Source organism: Microtus pennsylvanicus, chromosome 6, assembly GCF_037038515.1.
Source record: "Microtus pennsylvanicus isolate mMicPen1 chromosome 6, mMicPen1.hap1, whole genome shotgun sequence".
Taxonomy (NCBI): Eukaryota; Metazoa; Chordata; class Mammalia; order Rodentia; family Cricetidae; genus Microtus; species Microtus pennsylvanicus.
In genome coordinates this window covers 68031160-68050220 of record NC_134584.1, presented here as the reverse complement: position 1 = coordinate 68050220, position 19061 = coordinate 68031160, and the positions used below count along the sequence as shown (strand labels likewise).

At 42.1% G+C, this 19061-nt stretch overlaps 1 protein-coding gene across 2 annotated transcripts; it reads left to right on the top strand.

Moving 5' to 3' along the window:
- The first annotated feature begins 5829 nt into the window (after positions 1–5829).
- On the top strand, positions 5830–18400 carry Arrdc3 (arrestin domain containing 3). Of its 2 annotated transcripts, none has more exons than XM_075976409.1 (8): positions 5830–6358; positions 9824–9905; positions 11431–11578; positions 12430–12532; positions 12822–13078; positions 13340–13502; positions 13766–13920; positions 15825–18400. In XM_075976409.1, the coding sequence occupies exons 1-8, from the start codon at positions 6079–6081 to the stop codon at positions 15879–15881; spliced, it is 1245 nt and encodes a 414-aa protein (XP_075832524.1). In that variant the 5' UTR covers positions 5830–6078; the 3' UTR covers positions 15882–18400. The 2 variants fall into 2 exon arrangements, 1 of the variants encoding a protein (XP_075832524.1); XR_012910913.1 differs by having other exon boundaries at positions 5842–6358; positions 13728–13920.
- The last annotated feature ends 661 nt before the right edge of the window (positions 18401–19061 follow it).

Sequence of the window (19061 nt, the reverse complement as noted above, 5' to 3'; positions counted from 1 at the left end):
TTATTTGACTTACAGGTCAGAGTCCTTCCTGGAGGGAAGCCAAGGAAGGAAATCAAGGCAGGAGCCTGGGTGCAGGAATTAAGTCAGGAACCAGGAAGGGGTGCTGCTTGCTCCCCAGGGCGTACTCAGCCTGCTTTCTTAAAACACGAAGGACCACCTTCCCAGGGGTGGAAGGATGCACCTCCCCCAGAACTGGGCCTCCCACCTAAATAATTCAGTAGGGAAATGCCCGGCAGACTAGTCTCCAGGCCAACTTTATGGAGGCATTTTTTCAACTAAGATTCCCACTGCCTAAATATGTCTCGGTTTGTGTAGAGCTGACAAAAACCAACCGTCACTAATCCTGAATTTTCAAAACTGGAATTGGGCATTCACTCCCTTTTTAAATAATGTGGTTTGAACTTATTTGTAATTCATCAGTCTCATGTGGTTCTTTGTGGTTAGCTAGAAAACCCATAACATTCTACAATCTTATTAGGAAAATTTGTTTACAGATAGCATGCTTTAAACATTGAGCTAAAGGAGGGATGGAGGGAGTGCAGTGCTGTCTACTGGGCAGGACGTGGTTACCACATCATGTGTAAGACATTAAGACAATCCTAAAGCCATTTCTGACAATTCTGAATCCTCTCAGCCTCTATGCCATAGTGCTTCCCCTCCTCCACTGGGAACCAAGGACCTAACAGCTACACTGGCACGTACTCGGTTCCTGAACAATTTCCCATATACGTGTGTTTTGATTCAGTCCCCTGGGAAACTGGGTCAAAATGACCTCTTACCTCATCTGATCTGTCAACAGCTCTCCAGCCAATTATTGGTAATAGCCCTTTCGAATAAGCCAATCAGAATAGTCAAAGAACAACCCCCCCCCCCTTGCTTCTGTGGCCTTCTCCTTTAAAAGTAGCTTGTGCCAGCTATTCGAGGTCTCTTGGCTTCCAGAATGCTGGGGGACCCTGTCATGACAGAATTAATAAAATCCTCATGCTTTTGCATCGGCTATGTTGTGAGAGGTGGTCTCTGGGGGCGACTCCTCCTCGGTGTTTGGATGCTAGAGTCCAACACATACTTGCAGAAGCCCTGCGGACCTGCACAAGACCAAGCGAGCCAGAATTCCGGCATGGATGGGAAAGGGCTTTGCATTCGCTGTCTCTTCCTGGGGAGCTAATGGCAGTTGAAAGCTGCTGGAGGAGGAAGAAGCATTTGTTTCTTTTAGGGGGGCGTGTCCCACAGATAAGTGGATAGCCAACATACATGTTTCAAAGTCCAAAATGATAAAGCATTAAAAGTCTGTCCGAGTCTCTGAAGTAAAATCCATTCATGGCTGTAAGGAGGGCAGGATAATCCTGAATAGGGATTTCTACTGCATATTCTCTCCTGTGGGAAGGGTTGGTTCACATGGTCGATACAGGGATTTCTGCTGCCATCTCCTCTCCAGTGGGAAGGAAGGGCTACTTAGAACAGTTGATACAGGAATTAAAAGGTTTGTGTTACCAAAGTAATAAGTATAAACCAAGTGCCAATTATGCATGAGAATTCACAAGGCCATTGATGAAGTGTGCTCTGCACAACTTGAGTTACCATCTGCTTCCTGACCCTGCAATAGCCGCTCACTTAAAACCTTAGAATTCTGAAAGCAGCCCCGTCCTCAACCAGCTTGTAAACTCAAGCTGCCTTACCTTCCAGCGTTTTCCAGGCAGATACTTGTTTGTTTGTTTTTAATCATAACTATGCAAGTAAAATTCTCCCCAAACAGGAACAACAAACACAGCGTGAAAACAGCTGGTTGTCTGAGTGAGTGGCAGTCTCCTTTTACAAAAGTTCAGTTACAGTAAATAAAGGTGGTTCAGGGTGATGGTGAAACTAGCCTCAGGCTGGAAACCCTCCCTAAGCTCAGGGGACAGTGGTGGCCAGAGGCTTTTTGGGTTTTTTTTTGTTATCTCAGGATCTTAGGTAGCCAAGACTGACCTTGAATTCCTGATCCACCTGCCTCCACCTCCCCAAATCTGGGATTACAGGCACGCCTGGCTTTTTAAAATCAATTATTTAAAGCCCCGTTATCAACCGAGACAGCGTAGGTGACTGGATGGGTGTATTCAGTCTGCCAAACGTGAAGTTGCTGTAAGGAACTAGGAACTCTTGTCTCTTAGCTATGTTTGCCTTTAAATTACTGTATCTTTAGCTGGGCAGTGGTGGAGCATTGCTTAATCCCTGCACCCCTGAGACAGAGGCAGCTGGATCCCCCTGAGTTCAAGGCCAGCCTGGTCTACAGCCTGGAAGCTCTTGGATAGAATTTAAAGCTACATAGAAAAACGCTGTTTCGCCGGGCAATGGTGGCGCACGCCTTTAATCCCAGCACTCGGGAGGCAGAGGCAGGCGGATCTCTGTGAGTTCGAGACCAGCCTGGTCTACAGAGCTAGTTCCAGGACAGGCTCTAAAACTACAGTTTTAGAGAAATCCTGTCTCACAAAACAAACAAAACAAAACAAAAAAATTACTCCAAGAATATATTGTTTTCATCCTGAATATAAGGTTGTGCCAGGTGAAAAGGCCCAAGATAGGCAGGGCCTGAGACTGGAAACCCCATTTCTCCTAAGGTTCAGGCAGGAGGAGCTGATTCTGAGGAGTCTGAGCTATAGTGTGAGAGTCTTTCTCAAAAGCAGCAAACAAACAAAAGAAAGTGTGTGTGTGTGTGGGGGGGGATGATGAAGGTGGCAAAGCAGTTCAGAAAGAAATGAAGAGTTTCCAAAACAGATGCCACCGGAACCCGCAGAATAAACATTACACCAAAACACCAAAAGTTTCAGTTAAAATTGCATTATTATGTGTGTTTATGTCAATATAAAATCTAAAATCCTCAGACACAGCATGGCTTCTGTCATATTCAGTCATAGACAGTTCTTTAGATTTGAATTAAAATTTTTTTTTTTTGATTTTTCGAGACAGGGTTTCTCTGTAGCTTTTGGTTCCTGTCCTGGAACTAGCTCTTGTAGACCAGGCTGGCCTCGAACTCCCAGAGATCCGCCTGCCTCTACCTCCCGAGTGCTGGGATTAAAGGCGTGCACCACCACCGCCCGGCTTGAATTCAAAATTTTATACACCAAGGTGGAATTTCAATTCATAGATCTGTGGAATAACTACAACAAAAAGAGATGGTTGCTTACGCGCAGAAGAAGCTATGCCAGCGTGACTGGGACGGGTTCAGTCTGGTGCAATTCTCCCAAATGAACCAGCTGGAAGGACTGGAAGGGGGCAAAGAGACGGTGCAGGAGAGAGATGGGGCACAGGAACCAGATTAAAGGACACATTGGCCACAGCAAGCCAAGCCAACAAAGGGGGAGGAGATTTGCTTGGCAGGAGTAGAGAATTAGCAGACAAGGAGGAGATGAACAGGAGCTGCGGGCTGGGTTGCAGTCCTGGCTGTGGTGTGAAGGTAAAGAGCAGAAAAGCCCAAGATGGCATGCCTCAGTCTATGGCCTCCATCCACCTAGACGGAAGACATTCTGAGTCTGTAAATGCAAAGTTATCAAAGTCAGGAGAAATAGCATACACAATTTGGTCTCAGCATAATATTTCTTTTAGAAATGAAAATATAAACAAGTATTTAAAGATACCAGAATCTTTTCTGTTTCCCATGTTTTTGTGGTTTGAATAAATAGAAGGGGGAAACAAAATGAGTCAAATATATTTGTTTATACACTTGAGGAATAATATGTGCCAAAATCTAAACTGTAAAGTGCAACAAGGCTGAAAGAATGGGACACAGGTAAAACGATGTGAGGAAGTTTTTAGCAATATGCCGGCTACTAAAGTGTTTGAGAAACTACGTTAGAGAAAAAAGCAAAATAAATATAATGAAGCAAAGGAGCATCAAAGAAAGTAATGAACTCTACAGTCAGAAACTTTGCAGCTACAAATAATACCAGGGTCTTTCCCATCAAATGCAGTTCTCAGGTACTTAAACATTGATTCTTAATTTTTCTGCAGAGTGTTATATTCAAATTGGAGAGATTTTACCAAAAGCTCGGTCACCCCCTAGCCTTCAGTTCAATAAGGGATTGAGGTACTGAGGGCTGAAGAACCGACTCACAGTTGGGACTGTGCTCTTCCAGACAACCTGAGCTGGATTCGCAGCATCCACACTGCTGGGCTAACAACTATCATTACGGGAATCCCAGGCCATCCCATCTTCCGGCTTCCACAGGTACACTCACATACACTGCACACTCTCACACAGATAAACATACGTACCTATAAATAAATAAAATCTTTAAAAATTATTTATGTACTCGCTGTGCCCACTTTTAACTCCAATCCTTGCTCTATACTATTTGAATGCCTAACGCATATTATCCACCTATCCAGAGCAGAACTTGACATTCCAGCTGTGACCACTAGGGGGAGAGAGACACCAGTAGTAGTTGTTCCCACCCATTAAACCAAGGGTCGGGTACTTTACCCAGATTATCCACCAGGTGTCAACCGAGAGAAGGGTGAGTCCCCCATTTAAATACATAAATGCACAATTTTATTCACAAGCTGAACTCTTCAGATAAATGGCTTACTCAGCAATTTTTCTTGACATCGTTACATTCTCCATCTTTTTTTAGTTCAAGACGCCTTGGGAACTAATATCCAACTAAATAAAAATGTAATTTTTTTTAAATAAAGGAGACAACAAGATGAATGTGTTTAGTTTGTTGTGATTCAATCTATCCAGATTTACTATGCAAAAGAATCTAAAGGGTTTAACTATGGACAAACTCCTCCACTCTCTTTTTTGGTTTTATTTTGCACACTCCTGTTGTAAGAAGCTCTGCTGTTTACAAATAACTTTACTTTATGTCAGTACCCTCTGAATCCTGGTGTTGTTTAGAACTTACTGTTTTTAACCAAAGCGTTCACAAAGGAGAGGTGTATCTGACTTTGAGAAGTACCACGGCAATTAGCAAACTGAATTAAACGTGAGGCTTCACAAAATTAAGCCTCACTTATGTAACAAATCTTACTTAAGACCCAAAACCACTGTCTATGCTCCCCTAGCTAAGTTCCAGCCCGTGGTAAACAATGTCAGCTAAATCACTATGTTCAAACTGCCTCTTAGGAGGTGGTAATTTGGGGTGTGAACTCTATTCTTACTCCTGTGGATACAGGAGTTGTAATCGCGTCATCCCCTGTAAATGGAGGAGTAGGTGGTGTCTTGAAAAAGGGCTTTTCTCCCTTCAAGGAAGTGGTCAGGCCTACACACAGAGGACTGGGTTGTTCGGTGCTGCAGGAGTCTGGAAGGCCCCTGAAGACAAGGGCCGCCCTGGAGCATTGTCTCACGGTTCCTCGGGCCTTGGCTTAGTCCAGTGCCACCCAGCCCACAAAGTGCTGCTGGTCCAAGGCAACAATGCTTTCTTCTACGAACAATATTTGTCTGCTTTTTATTACGTTTTCTTTTGATATTCATTAGCTTAGTCAGGGTCAGCAGCCGCTTGCCCAACCGGTTTCTCCCCTTCCCCCACGGCTCGCACGTCCTCCTCGGGGTCCGCGGCCCTCGCGCACTCTCCCATTCTCCCGGCCGGGCGCGGGCAGACCCTCTGCCCGGCTCGCCGAGCGCGTGCAGGACGGGGGTGGCGCTATGCCCGCCTGCCGATCGCGGCGGCCGTGCCCAGGAGCCAGAAGCCGGCGGCGCCCGCCCCACACCTACTGCACCGGGCGGGAGCGCGCGGCGAGCGGGGCGCGCGCCGCGCGGGAGGGAGCGCGCAGGGAGGCTGGCCGCCAGCCGCGGCGTGCGCCTGCGCACTGGGGTTGTTTTTCACAAAGCTGCTCTTAAAGTGAGCTGGCAGCCTCCAGCCGCCCGTCTTTGTAAGGAGACCACTGAAAGGAGCAGGAGCGTGGAGTAGCAGCTTCCCTGCTGCCCTGACTTTTTAAGAAATCTCAATGAACTATTTGTAGACAATCACTGATCCGGCCTGCAAGAATTTTTTTCTTTGCAAGGCAAAGACACTGATCAGTGTGAAGTGAAGATCACATCTTAGAAGCGATCTTGACTTTTTTTTGGTCTTACATTATATTTTTATAGATTTTGTTATAATCATGGTGCTGGGAAAGGTGAAGAGTTTGACAATAAGCTTTGACTGTCTTAATGACAGCAATGTCCCCGTGTATTCTAGCGGAGACACTGTCTCAGGAAGGGTGAATTTAGAAGTTACTGGGGAAATCAGAGTAAAATCTCTTAAAATTCATGCAAGAGGACATGCGAAAGTACGCTGGACGGAATCTAGAAACGCCGGCTCCAATACTGCCTATACACAGAATTACACTGAAGAAGTAGAATATTTCAACCATAAAGACATCCTAATCGGGCACGAAAGAGGTAAGTTTTTATACTAGTCACTAGATTGGTCTTCTTTGCATGAGAACTTTAATCTCATTTAATGCAGTTCAAACCGGCAGTTTGATAAAGGTTAGCAAACTTAGAAGATGTAGTTTCTCCTTGACGTTCAAGCGTGTTAAGCTAGAATACATGCAGGCGTCTGCAAAGTGACTGCAAACTGCACTTACTAACTACATCTCTAGCCGGCTTCGGATCTGCCATGGGCACTTGGAATCCTTTTGCACCTTATAGTGTTTAAATCTGACTCGGTCATTTTACCAATGTTTTCAGATTCGTTTGCAGAAAATGCAGTCCAATATTGTATCTTCCCCTCTATTTTATGATCTTAGACCCAAAAATGAGCTCAAATAAAAGAACTGTACTGACAATTTAAGAAGGTTGCTAGATATATCTGATTTTAATATTCATATGCAAAAGACTTTAAAGACTCGATTATTGTTCTTTGATAAAGGGCTTCCAGGGCTTATTTTGACATATGGCATCAACACCCCACGTGTTTTTCCCCTTTTTCTCCCAATTCCTTTTAAAATGTACAGCAAGCATCATTTATTTTTTAAGGGATAATATCTATCATTATGCAAACTAATAAGTCAGTTTTAAAAGCCATTCGGGGTCAGTAATTTTCTTCTCGAGCATCATGTCTAACTTTGGAACGTGGATTCAATGAAACCCACGGCAGACAGATGGAATTGTTAAGTACATCGGATTTGGTTTTGTGGTACATGAGGAAGATGAAGGCATTGTCAAAGGGAGAAGGGGTCCTGAAATTTGCAATCTGTTGTTTAAGTGGTTACAATGTGGAAATATAGGCGACTCCAAGCTTGTTTTTCTAAGTTTCCACCCTTTGTTAGAAGCGGTTCAATCCTGTTTCGGACCAGTTCTGGGGGATGGTGAGGAGGGGCGCTTGTTCTGCTCTCAGCAGATTGGTTACACGCGTCAGGTGGTGGCGATGACTTAATTCCTAGTCCAAGAAGAATATAATGTTAAAACTGGTTATGTAATTTGTGTTTCTCCTTTCTAATGCAGTATTTTAGTGCAAATACTGACGAATTTTAAGATAGAAGAAGCGCACTTTATTTTTTTTCAGTATCTAAAACGTACATCCTTGTGGAGATGTTAATTGAACTAAGGCAAGTGAGAAATGGAAGATGCTTATAAGTTACACAGAATTATATCCTTTTTTTAAATCTAAAGGTGAATCCATTCATAGGATTTAAGCAGCTACACCGAGGTATTTTGCATCCTGAAATGGTTCCCTAGTTAACCTTCCCGGGGCCCAGATAGGGCATACAATACCTAATGACAGTGTTCTTGTTTTAAAAAAAAAGCAGACACATGAATTTGCGTTTCAACCTGCTCGGTCGTTGCAGCCTTTAGTAAGAAGAGACAAAGGCGTTTTTCTGGAAGAGTTAATACCATGGAGTAGGAGAAAGTAGGACGAGTTCTGGGGACCCAGACTGCATCCGTTGCACCATGATTGCACGCTTAAGGAAACTACCTGCACCCTGCGAGGTGCCCGCGAGCGTGGCTCCGCGTGGACGAGCTCTTAAGGCTGGAATAGTTTCAATGACTTCAAACCGGGAGCTCTCAAACTAGCCTTGGTAGCTGAGCGCCCGCCTCGGGCGCCCGGCGATAGGCGGAGCCGGGTTTGTTAGCCTGTTGCTAAGGCGATGCCAGGCGTTGATTGGCTTGGGCAGGGACTGGTGGGGCGAGCCGGCTCGCGCCGGTTGGGGCGAGGCTGTGAACCGGCGTGCGCCGGTAAAGGTCCCTCCAGGCCCGGCGCCCCAGCCGCCCACCCCTCCCCTCCCCCGCGGCCGCGGCCCTGGCCGCTGCTGTGGGACCGGGAGGAGGTCGGGGAGCTGGGTCGTCCCGGGCCGGTACCTGGGTGACCCGAGAGGGGACGTGACAGCGGCGGGGCAGGCGGGGGTAGAGAGGGAGCGCGCCGCCGTCTGCCCGCCTGACCTCGCCCATTGTTCCCCGCGGCGTCGCTTCCCGGCCGCCGCGGCCCCGGGTCCCCCCGGCTGTAACAGCAAAGGTGTCAGGGTGGCCCGAGCCAGATCGAACCGGTCACCGGCTGGGGCGTGGAAAGCGGAAGCGCCGCGCGCCGAGGCCCCGCCCCCGGGCAGCAGGCTAGGCTGCGCGGGCTGGCGAGCGGGCGCGCGCGACGTATGCCGTATGTATAGCGGGGCGCGCGGGCCGCGGGCGCGCGCGGGCGAGCCGGCTGGGATCTGCTCAGCGCCGGTTTAGGCCGGTCCTCTCCTGCTCCAGTCTAGTTCTTGATTGACAGCCAGGCACTTGTTTACCACGGCGGCGCGGCGGCCGCGGCTCGGCTCAATGAGACTGCTGAGCTGGCACAAAAGGGAGCCGGGAGCGAGGCGAAGTTTGGGCGCCTCGGAGGGAGCGGGCGGAGGACCCTGGCTCCCCGGGAGGCGCGGGCAGCGGTGCCAGACGGAGGCGGGTCACCGTAATTTTGGGATGAAAGTCACGGTTTTTTGTGTATTTCCAATACTTCGGTGAAGAAAAGTATAATGATAAGGAGGCAGCCCGCCCCCACCCCCCAGTTTATTAAAAAGGATTGCACACCAAGAAAAGCTAATAAGGCGCTGGTGTGTTACCTAGACAGCCAAAAGGACTTTTTTACCCCAAGCCTTTTCTAAATTTTTTTTTTTGTTAATTTGTTTTCATGACAAAAATAATGAATTGGAGCAAAACAAGTTGATTGTAAAATGAAAACTCATTACCCCCCACCCACACCCTTCTGAAGTGGAAACTACCCAATCACAATTCATTTCTTAAGGGTGTTGAACAAAATGTTATCTTTGTAAAAATGCTTACTTTTAAGTTCAGTCCTTTGTTATTAAAGTAAACGTATAAGGGCTTATTTTAGGTGCTGCTAAAACCAATTGAGGTTTGAATGTTGTCTAAGTGAATATTTTAACCTTTGAGACATCGCAGTCACCCTTTTGATAGGGTCCCCACTGGCTGGCCTAGAGTCCCAGAGGTCCTCCCACCTCTGCTTCCTGCTGGGTGCAACAGGAATATTTGCCTCAAGAAACTCAATTTTCACCAAAAGAGGCAATTAAAAAAGTTACACAAGCATTTTTTTACATCCGCACATTTATGTAAACAATTGCTGACCGAGATAGCAGTGGAGTTTGATACCTGAACCTTTTGTTGAATCCTGTATTTGATAGAATTTTTCTTCTCTGTTGAATCTTTTTTTTCCCCATTAAAATAAAATAGCCTATAAAGTATGTGTTCCTCATCCCCGTTCTTTCCATTTTGGTGGTGAGGAAGATGAAGAACAAGGGTTTTTATTTTAGCTGGAGCAAACAATGAAGATGAAGGCCGGTGGCTTGGATCCTTCAGAACACTCTTGAAGATTGCCACCTGAGAATGTAGACATTTAACGACAAGGTTTTGTTTTCTTTTTGTTCGTTTCAGATGATGACAATTCTGAAGAAGGCTTCAACACTATTCATTCAGGAAGGCATGAATATGCATTTAGCTTCGAGCTTCCACAGACGTAAGTATTACAAGAAATAGATTTTTTTCTTGAACACTCTTAGTTACACACAATCTTATAATTATTCCATAAATTCTTCAGGTTTTTTTTTTTTTTGAAAAAAACCCCTTTCATTACAGAAACTTGGTCAAGGAAAACAATGTATTAAAGAGAAGGAGCTATTTTTAATCTAATGTGGCAAAATTACAGAAAGCACACCCAGTTATTAGTATTACAAGTGGTGTTTGAGGGATAGAAAACATTAATATTTAATCTAGCACTGGTGAATCAGAAGGTGCTAATCAAATAGTAAGTCTCTGATCAGATAGCTGATTATCAATTACTTTATTAAGAGAGCTGTCAATCAGCCCATTGGATCCGAATTCAGTGTTCTACCGTTTCTGCTCAAGTGAATGATTAATGCTAAGATGAGACTGTCCTAACTGAAGGAGGGGCCTGTTCTTTAGACACAAATTCGGTAGCTTTTGTACACAGAGCTACTGCTACTGGGGACATTACATAAGATACCGTAACCTGGGCTTAAAAGGAAATGTCTGTCAGAGCTACCTTAGTGGAAAGCTTGAAATATAGTACATTCTTAGAATTTTAACAGATTTCTGGGAGAGAATATAAACATTTTTGCATAATGCCTTATAGCAGATACTAAAACCTATAAACTGGAACCAATTGATCTATAGAATACACTTAGCACATAATAACAGCCTTGAATGTATATAATTCTGTGTTTACTAATTGTACATTAGAAGTCTACATAGAGTGAAATATGGGTGCTTCTACCAGTGTACTGTGGCCTCTGACCTCTAAGCAAGCACTGGACATTTCTCAGACTCCTTGGTAAAACCTTGTGCAGACAATAGGCCTCCCATCTGGCCACGTCCAGACACAGTTCTGATTCTCCTGACAGAGGCTAATGGGAGTGTTTTTGTCTTCAAGCTTTGGGAAGTAAAGGTGAAAACAGCCAACAGGGACTTAGAATATGAGTAGACAGGGTGTAAGCACCTTCTCCATCTCTATGAATTTATGAAATAGAAAATCATGAGACTATTCTAGGCTTATTTTGTACTTTACTTAATTAGTTGCTATAAAAAGAGGTTCTAATTCTTAGCTAACGAAAGTAGAGCAGTATACGGAATTTTTTTTTTTCTGACTGATTGGGGTCTAGGATTTTTATATAGAAATAGTAAGGCCATTCTTAATTTTATTTTCAAATTAAAATATCTACCTTTTCAAGTATATTTCATTTAACTTTCATGATTTTGCCACCACCATTAAAAGTAGACTCTTTAGCTTAAAGGGACTGTATTCTTCTGGCATTAAAAACAGAATTTCTGTTACATTTAACTCATATCATTATTGGAAAATAAATGCCTTTCCCCATCGACTCCCCATGTGGTACCGCATTGGTCCAGCTGGGGACTTTGTGAGCTCTCTACCTGTGGCGCTGCATAGACAGTACAGCATGTAACGGGTTTCTTCTGATGGAAAGAGGCATAAGATTAATATATCCATTTTTATATTTGCACAGACCACTTGCTACCTCATTCGAAGGCCGACACGGTAGTGTGCGCTATTGGGTGAAAGCTGAATTGCATAGGCCTTGGCTTCTACCAGTAAAATTAAAGAAGGAATTTACAGTCTTTGAGCATATAGATATCAACACTCCTTCATTACTGGTAAGAGATTACTAAGTTCTTCTTTACTTTCTGACAGAATAGCCACCTAATCTATGCCATCTCCATAACTTTAAAAGCAATTTTTGAATTCCATTAAAAATACCTACTTTAAACTAAAGTAGGAGTAGAGCACACAAGTGAATGAAGAGTGTGCTGTGTTTCACACTCGGCTCAGTGGATTTACAAGTCCGGTGTGTGATATGAAGTGTCTTTTATGCAGAACACAGCAATAATGAGGTCTGGCCCCTAAATGACTTTAGTTGACAAACAGTAATGATCGTTTCAGATGCTGGCGTAAAGCTCTTCCTGAAACTGTCACAGCCTGGTACCACATCTATTCCAGTTACGGATGGTTGTCAAACGATGGGGATGCATCACTTTCATGGGGAAAAATAATTTCTTTTTAATTCCATTTTATGATACTAATTGAAATTCGGTGTCAAGTGAATTTTTTAAACAAATGATTAACATTTTTAAAGCACATAAAATGTGTTTTACATTTTACTAACATTGCTTACATTTTCAAAATAAGATGTTGCCATTTAGAATTACAACAAGTTTAAGACAATTTATGCGGAATTTGGAAAGGGTTTTTTTTTTTTACTTGTTTGATTAGTTTTTATTATTTTTACACATGAACAATGGGCTAAAAGTCTGCTTTGGAATAGGGTACTCAGCTTTTAACCCATTCTTTTTTCTTTTATGGAATAGAAGTTTATATAAATATATAAGTTTGATATAATTTTAAAAACATGTTTTGGGAACAAAGTTGATTCTCTTAGTTGACTTTTAGAACATTCTGGTATTCTTATGAATTCATACATTGATGTTTTTTTCTCTCTTTCTTCCAGTCACCCCAAGCAGGCACAAAAGACAAGACACTCTGTTGCTGGTTCTGCACCTCAGGCCCCATATCCTTAAGTGCCAAAATCGAGAGGAAGGGCTACACCCCAGGTATGTGTGAGGCTGGTGCCCCCGATGCAGTTGACTTTACTGAGCACTTTGTATAGACCTTCAGTGTTGCTACTCCTGGCATTCCTTAGTAAAGCTGTGGGAGGTGTACAAATCCACTTTCTTTTGTGTAGTCACTGAGTGAGCGGGTTATTTTTATGACAGTTCCCGCGCTTACTTCTGTAGGATAGCTTTTCCTCCATGGAGTTTGTAGAGCTTCAAAAGTCTATGCTTGATAATGTGTGTTTGCTTATTTGTTTCCTAAGAGTAAATAAATGTGTCCCCTCTCCAGGTGAATCGATACAGATATTTGCCGAGATTGAGAACTGCTCCTCCCGAATGGTAGTGCCAAAGGCAGCCATTTACCAAACACAGGCTTTCTATGCCAAAGGGAAAATGAAGGAAGTCAAACAGCTTGTGGCAAACTTACGTGGAGAGTCCCTATCATCTGGGAAGACAGAGACGTGGAATGGCAAGCTGCTAAAAATTCCACCCGTGTCCCCCTCCATCCTTGACTGTAGTATAATCCGTGTGGAGTATTCACTAATGGTAAGAGTTACTGTAAGATGTTCTTGCAACTTTCATCTTGAATCTGTGGGGTACTAATTTGGCTTTTCCTAGTTTGGTGGAGCGTAGATATATGTATGAGATGTTATATTGTGTGCATTTTGCCTCACATAAACCTAAGCCATCGCACATAAAAGAGAAATTTTTTAGAGATTAAAAGAGATCCCAGCTAATATCAAAATGAAATTGCAATTTTAAAGAAAAATCTTCAAATGCTGACTTTAGCATCTGCTCACTTTTTAGGTATATGTGGATATTCCTGGAGCTATGGATTTATTTCTTAATTTGCCGCTTGTCATCGGTACCATTCCTCTTCATCCATTTGGTAGCAGAACCTCAAGTGTGAGCAGTCAGTGTAGTATGAACATGAACTGGCTTGGTTTATCCCTCCCGGAAAGACCTGAAGGTAATTTGATTATACGTATCTAAATTTATTCTGTTGTTAAGACTTTTTCTTTTATTTTCAATATTTTACAACCCTAGTTAAATTTTTATCTTTCCTTAGTTAGCATATGTGACCTTAATAAGTTTTGTTGTATGTCTCCCTAGTTTTAATCACCAAACAAATAATTATTCTTTTACATGACATTTTTTTAATATCTACTATTCTGTGTATTTTGACATGCATAAGAACATGTTGTTCGAATTGCGTGTATCTTTTTCCTTCAGCTCCACCCAGCTATGCAGAAGTAGTAACCGAGGAACAAAGACGAAATAATCTCGCACCAATGAGTGCTTGTGATGATTTTGAGAGAGCTCTTCAAGGACCACTGTTTGCGTATATCCAGGAGTTTCGGTTCTTGCCTCCTCCTCTTTATTCAGAGGTAAGCACCAAGTCAAGTAGGAACTATGCTGGGTCTCCTCAAAAGCAGCAGTTGCAGAGTTTTAAAAAGATAGAGGCTTTTTAAAGATAGTGGCTTCTTGGTTTTCCTGATAAAAGAATTCTAGAACAACAGTTTAAAAGTTATTAATGTCAGGTCTCCTGACATTGACACACGAGTAAGATTTCATTCAGAAAATAAGATGATGGTCAGTCTCCAGTTGAGCCATTGCCATTCTTGAATGAATGATTGTTTCTTAAAGCATCAGTAGGAGACCGGGTATTTTATAAGCATAATTAAGTAGGTAGAATTTAGATTACCCACAATCCTTTTCCAATCTAATCCTTGCATAGTTTAGTATTCTTAGTCATAAGAGAAGATGTTTGCAAATAGCTTCTTAAACAGCATTCCTCCGCTGCTAGATTATTATGTACTTCATATTGATGACACTCAGCACATGTGTGAACAAGATGAGTGCTTGCATACATTGGACGCTCACAAAGTAGTAAGAAAAGTGAACTTAGAAGCAAAATCAGCATCGGTAGTGTTAGGAAACACCACTCATTTAGGGAACTATTTATTGGGCCTTAGAAGTCAGAGGACTGGATTTTAAACACTGAGTAGCTTTTCACAGGCAGGACAGCATAGGCAGGGAGAGCAGCCCAGCTAAAGGACAAAAAGGGGTCGGGTCAACAGTTCCAGGACTTTTTTAGCATGACTGGAACCAACAGTCTACATTTTTATAGGATCTGTCAAATTGGCCTTGATAACCAAAATAACTATAAATCAAGAGACTCTGTTATATACTTTATTCCACTATTTTATAGTTTATACTTTTTCCTACTGATTAGACTTTAAAGACATTGGTTTTACTTTGAAACCAATTGTTGTGACACCATAGCTGGAGAAATACCTTCCCTGGATGTGTTCGTGTAAAATATTCATTCATTATAGGGGACTAAGAATCTGTTTTTGCAAATTTTTGAGTAGACATTTTTCCTGTCTTACTAAGGTCATAAAAATATGTTATATACTGAAAACGTTCTGCCATTTCTCACAAGTTTTATCTATTTGTAGTCTGCCTTTTCTTTCTTTGCTGCTCTCTTACTTTGAGCGTTCATAGCTTTCAAGGGGAGCATTTGAAAAGAATGAATATCTGTCGCTCACTTTTATCTAATTTGTCATAAAATCTTTTCACATTTCAAGATGAATGTGAGATAATTTAAACGTTGTACAACCCAAAATAGCACTGGAGTGTGATTTAACTAAAAGGTAATTGGCATCTTTTCTTCAAAAATGTGCGTTTGGCGTAACACTTGTGAAGTGCTGGGGTTGTCTCACATTTAAAGTGAACAGGACTTGCTCTCAGATCTGAGTTACATTCACAGGACAGCCAGGCACATTGTTCACAGAGCCTAGGGAAGAGATGCAGTGACATTTGAAGACAAGACCACAATATACTTTACAAAGGAGCTGAGTAGTTTGATGGTGTACACAGTGTATAACTGAGGTTAAGTCCTGCAATGTTGAGTGAAAATCCCTTCCATAAAAAAGATTTTCCCGGGCGGCGGTGGTGCACGCCTTTAATCCCAGCACTCGGGAGGCAGAGGCAGGCGGATCTCTGTGAGTTCGAGGCGAGCCTGGTCTACAAGAGCTAGTTCCGGGACAGGCACCAAAAAAAAAAAAATATTTTCCCATAACTTGTGAAATTGAGGTATTTGTGCATAGCTGTAAATCATGTTGGTAATCTAGCCCACTGGAGAGACTAGGGTACCATTGGCTAGGGCATTACATATGCGCACTGACAAACTGCTCACCTTTGCTGACTAGTACTCAGAAGCAGTCATGTTGCTTTCTTCCTATACCTTACCAGGTTAACTTTGAAAATTATATTTTCTTTCTACTAGATTGATCCAAATCCTGATCAGTCATCTGAGGACAGACCATCTTGCCCCTCTCGTTGAAGGAACACTTGAATGAGTCAAGTTGATGTGGGTTCCGAACTCTATCTCTTCCGGCTGAGGACAGAGAAGTAACTTGGAGACACGTTTTTCAGAGGAAGTGGAATTGCTTTTGCCCGGAAAGGGGGCAAATACGTGAAACAGCCAGTGACCGTGCTTTAGAATCCTACAGCAGCGTTCTGGGGCTGCTCCGACATGCTTGAAGATCTAAGCTTTCTCCTTTAAAACTGCACACGCTAAGAGCAGTCTTCTTAGCCTGTGGTCATACGTGTCAAGACACCGTTGCAAAGAAGGACGGGGTCCTTCTGATTGAAAATTTGCACATGCTCAATGCTTACATTGTGCAGTTCAATGTCACTACAGCTTTTTCCTTTTTTTTTCATTTATGCCAGACTCTTGATACTCATGAAACTTGTTTGTGTTCAGCACAACAAGGAACAAAAGAAAGCTTTGAAAAACTTTTACATGAAAAAAAAGAAACGCACTGACAGTTTGTGGTTTTTTGTTTTGTTTTCTGTTTAAGTTAACGTAGCCTGGACTCTCCCTGCGTATGCACATGCTCAGAATTGTCCTACTAGGCTGACATGTATCACCTCTTCAGCTGGGATCCTATTGTGGATTTATTTACAAACATCAAATGCCTTCAAGCCAATCCTTTTGCTGTACGTTTTTGCAGCCTACTGTAGTAGATCCGCAACAGATATGCGGGGGAAAAGACAAGGGGGAGGAAGCTGATGAGAGACTTGGTGAGGGTCCGGTACCCTGGTTTCTTTGAGAATGTGTTGCCTTTCTACTATTGACAGCGAAGCAGCATGTTGTTACTGACTGCCTAAAATCACTAATCTCAGGTGACTGCATCACTTGCCAAACTGTCGGAATGCTATTTCTGTTTCGTTGCACTGTTTTGTTGTTGTTGTTGTTGTTGTTGTTTTGTCGTTGTTGTTTGGTTGGCTTTTTGGAGAGGGAAATTCAGAAACGGGACATACACAAAACTGATAACCACCCTCATCCCCTTATCATTACATTTAAGAAGAAACTAGAGCTCAGAGTGGAGTGAAGACAGACAGCAGGGCAGGCACCAGCACAGAGTTAAGGGCTGTTGCTCTGTAAACTATTTTTTACTTTTAAAAGTAAATGAAAGTTGTCTAGTCACTAGTGAAGGGAGGGGAAAGTGCATTTATTTTTATACAGAGTTACTTCATTACCTCCAAAACACATATGTTTGGAAATCATTTTTGCCGATGCAAAGTACTTTAATAAGCCAGAATGTGTATGTCAATTATGATTGGAGTAGCTTGATATATATTTCCTCAAGTTTAAGAGAGTAAAATCCCAAATTTGTTTCCAAAGTGTGTAACTTCATAATTACAAGTACTAGAATGTTTGCTGAGATAAATAGCTTTAATTTGTCCGTGTGTTAGTTTTTCCTATCTGAAGAGTATCTATAGGTAGGACAACACTTCAGTACCAGCATTCATGGGGAAATTTAAAACCCCACCCTCCCACATACAAAGTGAAATGATTTTTTTTTTAGGAGTTTACTTCTGTTTCTAGTGACACACCAGCATCTCTATCGCAGCATATGTGTGAAATGGGTGTTACATCTATCTACCTTGGCATCTAACCCACAGTTAGTAATGTGACTGAAAATAATGGTAACTCTGGCTTGGTGCTTGACCTGGTTAAATACTGTCTTAAAGCTTCATACAAAATAGGCTTTTCCATAAGTGGCCTTTAAGAAAACATGGAAGACAATTCATGTTTGAAATAATGCTGACAGGGTGAAGAAAGCCCACTGTAAAAATGAATCGCGTTTTAAGTGATTCGGTTAAAGGGTTTGTGCTCCCGAAGCAAGCTAATACTAGATAATAATAAGGAAATGGGGGTGAATTATTTTTTTATTAAATCATTTTGTGAATGTCCCCCTCAAAAGAAGCTGATGGGATATTTGGCATTAAGGGCATTTGGTGGTGTTGTTTTTGTTTGGGAGGGTTTGTCTGAAGATGCCTCTTACTCTTCCTGTTCTGTCTAACTAGGGAACAATTGTTGATAGGCATGGCTCCGGGGCACTCACTACCATTTTACAAAATATTACAGAAGCAAGAATGACCAATATGCTAAAAATTGGCACTGGATAACAAAATTCTTTTAAGACTTGGTGACATAAAGTTTCATTTTTACCATTAAATATTTCTTTACTCACTTAGAGGCATTACATTTTTCTAAGTATTGGTCAATTTCCTGCTTAATGTGAGGGTCACAGTCACGCTCTAGTGTTCAAGATCGCTTCCTAATTTTTCATTTAGGAAAAGTAAAATCCAAAATGTTGGCGAAACAAAGTGCAATATTAAATGTTTGCTGTATAGACTATACTCTATGGCTGTTTGTAATCTTTTTTATTTGGTGCTGAATATGTCCTTGTAGGCTCCGTTCTAAGAAAACTATGTGGAAAATGATTTCATTTTTCCTATTGCTCTTCCTTGTGGAAAATAAAAGTGTTTTTTTTCTTCTTTTTTGTATAATTGTTTGGCAATTTATTTGAAATTTGGTGGGATTAGCAATGCACCGAACACTTTCAACATTACAATTAAACTTAGTGTTTAATGATCACTCTCAATGTTTTGTTTTTAAGGTTTGTACTTAGGGAAATTACTGAGGACTTAAATAGTATGAACCTCAGTCATAAATAATGAACCAAATGTAATCAGGTAATTTTGCATTCAGGAGCACCTCCCCCTCTTCAGTGTGCTCTAGTCCAACATTAAGAGGACATTAGATGTTAGGTTGAAAAACATTGAACAGTTTTTCCACATTTGAAAAACAGTAGTAAATATTCTTAAAATTAGGTATGACCATTATAGTGATTGGGCAACCTTCAAAATCATTTTAAAGTCAGATTTAGTTTTTCTTGTTCATTGTTTATACATGCACATAAGGATTATCTAGTGCCCTCAAGTAGGATTCCTATGTTACCAAGAGACGTTAGTATATTATTTGTATGCAATTATGTATTTTTCATATCGAAACACTGTCAGCCTCTTACTCCATGGAAGACACAGTCTTTGATATGATTAGTCAGTGAGAGGAGAAAATGAACTCAGTTGTGGAACTGGACAGGCGCGGAACAAGATGCTTAAGCTAACTTTCTCTTCTGAAAGAAGAGAAGTTACACAAGATGCTCAC